The sequence below is a fragment of the Corvus hawaiiensis genome, chromosome 1 (assembly GCF_020740725.1).
Source record: "Corvus hawaiiensis isolate bCorHaw1 chromosome 1, bCorHaw1.pri.cur, whole genome shotgun sequence".
NCBI lineage: Eukaryota > Metazoa > Chordata > Aves > Passeriformes > Corvidae > Corvus > Corvus hawaiiensis.
In genome coordinates this window covers 47,949,437-47,955,436 of record NC_063213.1, presented here as the reverse complement: position 1 = coordinate 47,955,436, position 6,000 = coordinate 47,949,437, and the positions used below count along the sequence as shown (strand labels likewise).

Here is a 6,000-nt window from a genome sequence, read left to right as displayed (position 1 = left end):
ACCATTTTCAAAATTATCTAATCTGTACAACAATGATCTTTGGGAAAATTATCTAGTCTATGTAGTAATGCCTCTATTTCAACATGAACCTAAGAGGTAGATAACAAAATGATGAAACAAATGTTTTTGCTCGCTGTGCCCCTCAAATCAGTGCAGCATGGTGATTCTGATCATCTCATGCACAAAAAAACATCACAAAAAAAGGTTCAGAGGTAATAGCATGGCTCTGTCGACCACACACACACAGGCGCGCACGCGCACACACACACACACAGCAGTCTTTATGCACCATGTGTTGCCACATTTTTTTTTTCTTAAACTGAGGTAGACTGAAGTTTATTGTAGAAACTTGAATGTGTCACTATTACCACAATCATCATTCAAATTACATTTGGAAATTAAAAAATTTGGTAACTTTCCTGTTATCCCTGCCTTTTGACATTTTTTTGTTCTCCTCTAATGGTTGGTTGCAGAACGTGCATAAATCCTGCTGCATCTATTATAAGCCAGGCTAGAGAGGTTGCTGTTTTGTTTGTTTTTTTTCTTGTAATCATTTTCAAAACCTTCAAAGTGGCTTAGTGTGGCCCATAACAGCGGCTGGATATGTAAACTTAGCCTTTCATTATCTTTCAATGTGATCAAACACTGTTTGACCTTCCCCCATCGTGGTAACTGAAAGCAGTATGATGTGATCTGCAGACAGCAGAGACCCTCCTGGCCTCAAAAATGCTCCAGCAGATCAAGTGTTCTATCAAACTGAAGATGAAGCTTGCTCTTTGAACAAAATGGCAAAGTCCAAATGGGCTGCAAATGGTTAAATGTAGCATTATTAGGTAGTGATGGTCAAAGGCACAAAGGGTTCATGCATTCAATCAAGTAGCACAAAAAAAAAAATTCAGCCTCTTGCAGCCTTCTAAATTTTTCCCCCAACCCCAGCCTCTTGCCATCACTTCCTTGTCCTGTTCCCAAAAAAGTACCGTCACAAACTTTTTCATCCCATCTTAAAAGAAAACTAAACGGCATTGCTGCTATCAGAATGTTGGCATCATTCACTATCTTTTGAACATTCACTGAATTTTTTTTTTAAACAAATGATGGTGTTGAAGCCCTCAGGAAATCTGAGGCTGTGTTTTTTTTACCCACCTTACTCCCATCAGCCAGCAGCTAGAAGTGCTCTACTATATTTTTCCCCGATAAGTCTGTAGTACTCCTGGCTGGTGGCTGATCAAATTTTAATTTTTTTTAAAAAAATAAAATGCTCAAGAACTATTAGCTTTATAAAGTATACAAAATACCAAAAAAAAAAAGCAAAAAAGGAACAATTTCTCATTGAGGTACTAAATGCCTGAGGTAGTTTAGTAAAATGCATATTTATCTTTTTATGCCCTGGCCAACACCATTCAACACTTCCCTTAGGTTATTCATGGCAGTGTTATGTAAAAATGCAACCAAATTCTTTTTAAAAAATGCCACTTGTTTCAACATTGGGACTAACACTTAAACTCTTGTCAATACCCTTGCTCTAACCCTAGCCCACCCGCAATCCCACCCTCCAAATGTGTTTCTTCTTTTACAACTGGACCTATAAGAGCAATGCCTTTTCTTTGTTTTTTTTGTTGGTTTTTTTCTTTTCTTTTTTTTTTTAACCAGTGAACTCAGAAGAGAAAGCTTCATTAAACCAAGTTCTAAAATTGTTGGGGAATAATAAGAACAATAAAAAAGACTAACGAGTTTATGTTAAATTGTGAGAATAGAACAAAAGGGAAGTGAAGGGGTCCTTATTTTAAAGCTGGGTTTCAAAAGTTTGAGAGAGCCTAAAGAATACATTCTCAGAGACAGCGTTCAACGGTTGCCTGGTCCTCGAACAGGTGATTGGCTTGGTGGATCTTCTGCATAAATCTTCAACAGGTGCTCACCACCCGTCTCTCGTCGCACAGTCTGTCTTTGGTCTGGCATCTGTCTCTGATGGGCCATTTCCTAAACCTTTATTTCCGTCTTGGCTGAGGCTGTCCGCTTTGCAATGTTTTTTGCTGTTGCTGCTGCCTTCTTACCTGAGCCAGTATTTCCTGAATTTTTCTCTGAGCAAGCTGAAGGACACAAAGAAGAAGAAACAACCCATCATGATGCCATGCTGCAGTGACTGCTGTTTACAACCAACAAGAGATGCTACTGGGATTAAGAAAATCTGGAATAACTAAATCCCTAGTACCGACAAGCTTACTTGTTAATTAAAATACACTTGGAATTAATCATGAAGTACAACCCAAATTTTAATTTTACTTCCCTTTTCACCTACCACAAGTACTCGCATGGTCAGTTTTCAGATCTGTTATATAGAAAGCATGAGAATAGGGAGATGACTACCAATGTTGAGATTACTGAAGCTACAGCCTGCATTTTACTCCTCAGGAAATACTAATCTTTTATAAGAACCACTGTTTTAATGAAAGAGCGTACAAATTTTTTATACACTGGGATATCCAGAAGGTCAGACTTACACGACTGCCCACCCACCTGATCTCCTTTCTGAACTACAAGCCACCTGTAGCAAAGTATCAAAAGAAATAAGTCTAAGTTAAGTGAAGGAAGGAATCTTGTGATCGTTTTATTTATGATATTAAATCAACAGATTGGGCAATGGGGACCAATTACATATATGGGTGTGGTTCTTTCCAGATACTATGGGATGGCTTGTGTCTCTGTTCCTTCTGAATTTCAGCCCAATCACAACTTGGATTTTCTTTTGCTTTGAAAGTTATAGCAGTGCCAGAGCCTGCATAAATTGACTGAAGAATTTAAGGAGAATGTTTTGCATATGTAAACATGCAGTATTGTTATAAATCTCTCTCAACGGCATGAGGAAAGTTAATTGCAGCGAGACAACCAGAGGAGCCTGGCAAGCAGTGCTTTCTGTATCCTAAGCAGAAGTCTTCCATCCCTTGGCTCCTGCACATTGCTATAAAAGAAAGACCATGGAAACATCAAGGCAATACAGAAAATCACTGCAGTCCTCCTACCTGGCATGCATAGAAGTGACCAGTTATTTTCACAACCACCTGATCATTTTCATCAGGTGTCTGGTCACGAGGGACTACAACTTCTGCACTTGTCAAGTTTTGAAGCTCATTTACCTATAAACAGATAGTACAAGTCAGAAACCTCTAAACTAACAAATGTTATACAACCACCAAGCCTCAAAGATACCAACCACTGAAACATCATCCTCTAAGCTACATTTCTAAAAACCCCTCACTAACAGAAAGCATCTTTATGCAGCAGCGTGCACTCTGCAAGATGAGCCCCTTGTGTCTCTTAACATAAATTAGCACCAAGTCCTCTGGGTTTGTAGAAGTGTTTTAAAGACTAAATACAACACACAGAAGGTGTTAAATACATGACTTAAAAAAAGCAAATAGATGCCACAGTATTTACAGTTGAGTTTAAAAGTGTAAGGTCAGAAAAATCATATAATAAAGGGAAGAAAAATGTCAGAGTATTTACACACTTTTCCTTCAAAAACCTCCACAAGATGGAGAACTTTAGACTGAACAATGAAACGTTCTGTTTGTTCAAATTATTTTCAGCAGCTTATCAGGCTTCCATAGTGTTAAGTAGAGGTAATGTTAGAGTCTTTGTCTCATTTACACTGATTTACTTTAGAAATGCTTGTCATTGTGTAATTAATGTTTTAGATGAACAGCTTCTCAGACATGTTTGTCCTCAAACCTCTTACCACTGGAAGTAGTGGAAGAGGCCACACTGCCTCCTGACACTTAACCTACAGACCCTGTTGCACTCAGGATGGACACCCAAGACTGAACCATGTCTTTGCACATATCATCTAGCTCCTGACTTAACACCATGTGAAAATACTAGAGCACCAGCACCTCTTGAGGATTGAAAAATCTCAATTATGTTATTTTATACAACCAAATGAGCCTAAGAAATGCCATCAATTTAATTGAAACAAAGATGGATACACGTTTTTGTAATATTGAGGTCTGAACATGTCTTAAATTCCTACCACTTATTTAGAAATTAAATAAATCATTCTAAGATTGGCTTCAACTCCACAGTAGAAGAAAGGAAAACTTAACAAGCACACCTAAGAAAATAGCTCCCGCTTTAATGTAACATCAAAGAATTAGTTTGGCTAAAAGTTTAAGCTTTATGTATATATACACACCAGAATATGAAACATAACTGAGCAACACGGAGTTTTATTTCAGCTACTTACTGTTTTGCCTCCTTTACCAATAACTCTACCAGCAGCATAGGATGGCACTTTTATATGAGCCTCAAGTTTCACTTCTTCTTTAGGTCCAAAGAAATTTTCTTCTTTAAGTTTTCCATAGATTCTCCCTTGAGCCTGCAAAATTGCTTTCAGTTAGAGAATGGTCTTCTTGGAATCTAGTTAACATCAAGAAATTCCACAGAAAGGAGACACAATCCTGACATAGTGTTTTCCCTAATAAATATACTTTTTTCTAAAAGAAGTCTTTGTACCAAACTAGGAAGTACCACTGTCTAACTTTAAAGATTGCTTGGCAAACCAGGGAACCACACAGCAATTTAACAGGGATCGATATTATTCTGCTTTTCATAGAAATATTGCTTTTGAAAGAGACTATTGCATTTCTGTAAAGAGTGGTAGAGACAAGAACCGTCAGGCTGAAGTTTTTTATTACACCCAGAAGCACAAAATGCAATTAATTGACTCAGAAACCCATTCTTTTAAGGATGCAAAACTAAAAAAGCCACAACACCCCCAACAAGTCATGGGATAAAGACTCCAACTGGAGCAAAAAGCTTGCTTTTACAATCCATTACAACATATTGTTTAAAAATACATAACTTAGCACTTTCTTAATTTCCCAAAGTAAAGAGTCAAACTGCCCAGATCTAAATAGTACCATGGGAAAAGTATTATTCCAACCAGCACACAGTTCCTTTTTCTGGGAAACACACAAGTGCCAGATAGCAAGAAGAATGTCCGCTGAGAGAGTAAGGGGGGTTTTTTGCTGATTTTTAAAATCTGCTGATTTTTAAACACATCTATTTCCTTATTCACAGCAGTTCATCAGTGAATTAATGAGAAATGGTAACCAGATCTTCTACTCTGTGGCTCCTAGATGCTTCAAAGGAGCTCCCATTACTGCCAAATTATAAAGAAAGATGGGATATGGACTTTTTTTAAAAAGATTGTAGATGGTCTTCCAACATCTCAAATCTTTCCGTTCTTGAGAAGGTCTTTAGGAAAGGAAACAACCTAACTAGGCTGCAAGCTCCTTCACAGTTTTAAATGGTGGCTGAAATATGTTTTCTACACTAGATCCCACTTCACTTTCATATATCCCAGATCCCAGGCAACAGAGTCATGCATGAATAGTGGTGTCACAGGGATGCCTGAACTCTAGGGAGCACTGCAGGAGAGGCTCTGAACAGTGGCATGTTTCCTTCCCATGGTCTTGCTAACAACTAATCCTGCACACTGCAACATCCTCAGGCTGCAGCAGCTGAGGAAGAAAAGGATGCAGCCAGTGCAGCTACCGTGGACATGAATCACAGGCAGCAGAACACAATGGAGTAAGGAAAGGATGCCAAAGGCACACACTCTGGGATAGCACTGCCTCTCCAAGAGCTCATTACTCATTTGAGCAGCAGCTATTCCCTCTTCAAGTTGTTGAGCACCAGCTTACATTCTTGGTGCCCCAACAACCACTGTCCCAAGAGAGGAGACCCTTCTTAGTCAGAGTTTAAGGAGAGCACAAACACTGTGTGGACCTGGCTGTAAGGCCAGCTTCAGGTTAACAGTGGTGATAAAAGGAAAGACTGAGCTCTGCCTCAAAGAGCAGCTAAAAGACTACAAAGGTCAGGAGCTGAATGAAGCCCCAAGGGATAATCCCTTTCCTTCCTAAGACCAGCATACTCAGGAGCATTGACTGTGCTACTACATTAATGCATCTTTGCAAGCAGAGCCCAGGTGTAAAGTAGTGACTG

The 6,000-nt window shown here is 38.9% G+C and overlaps 1 protein-coding gene across 2 annotated transcripts in view; it reads right to left on the bottom strand.

Annotated features, from left to right (window-relative positions):
• Nucleotides 1-544: 544 nt before the first annotated feature.
• IGF2BP3 (insulin like growth factor 2 mRNA binding protein 3) overlaps nucleotides 545-6,000 on the bottom strand; it is a 112,237-nt gene continuing 106,781 nt past the window's right edge. For both annotated transcript variants that reach the window (XM_048303417.1, XM_048303425.1), the window contains 3 exons: nucleotides 4,238-4,369; nucleotides 3,018-3,131; nucleotides 545-2,087 (listed from right to left, as the gene is read on the bottom strand). In XM_048303417.1, the coding sequence (XP_048159374.1) occupies nucleotides 1,986-2,087; nucleotides 3,018-3,131; nucleotides 4,238-4,369 (348 nt within the window). In that variant the 3' untranslated portion in view covers nucleotides 545-1,985. The remainder of the gene's footprint in view (nucleotides 2,088-3,017; nucleotides 3,132-4,237; nucleotides 4,370-6,000) is intronic.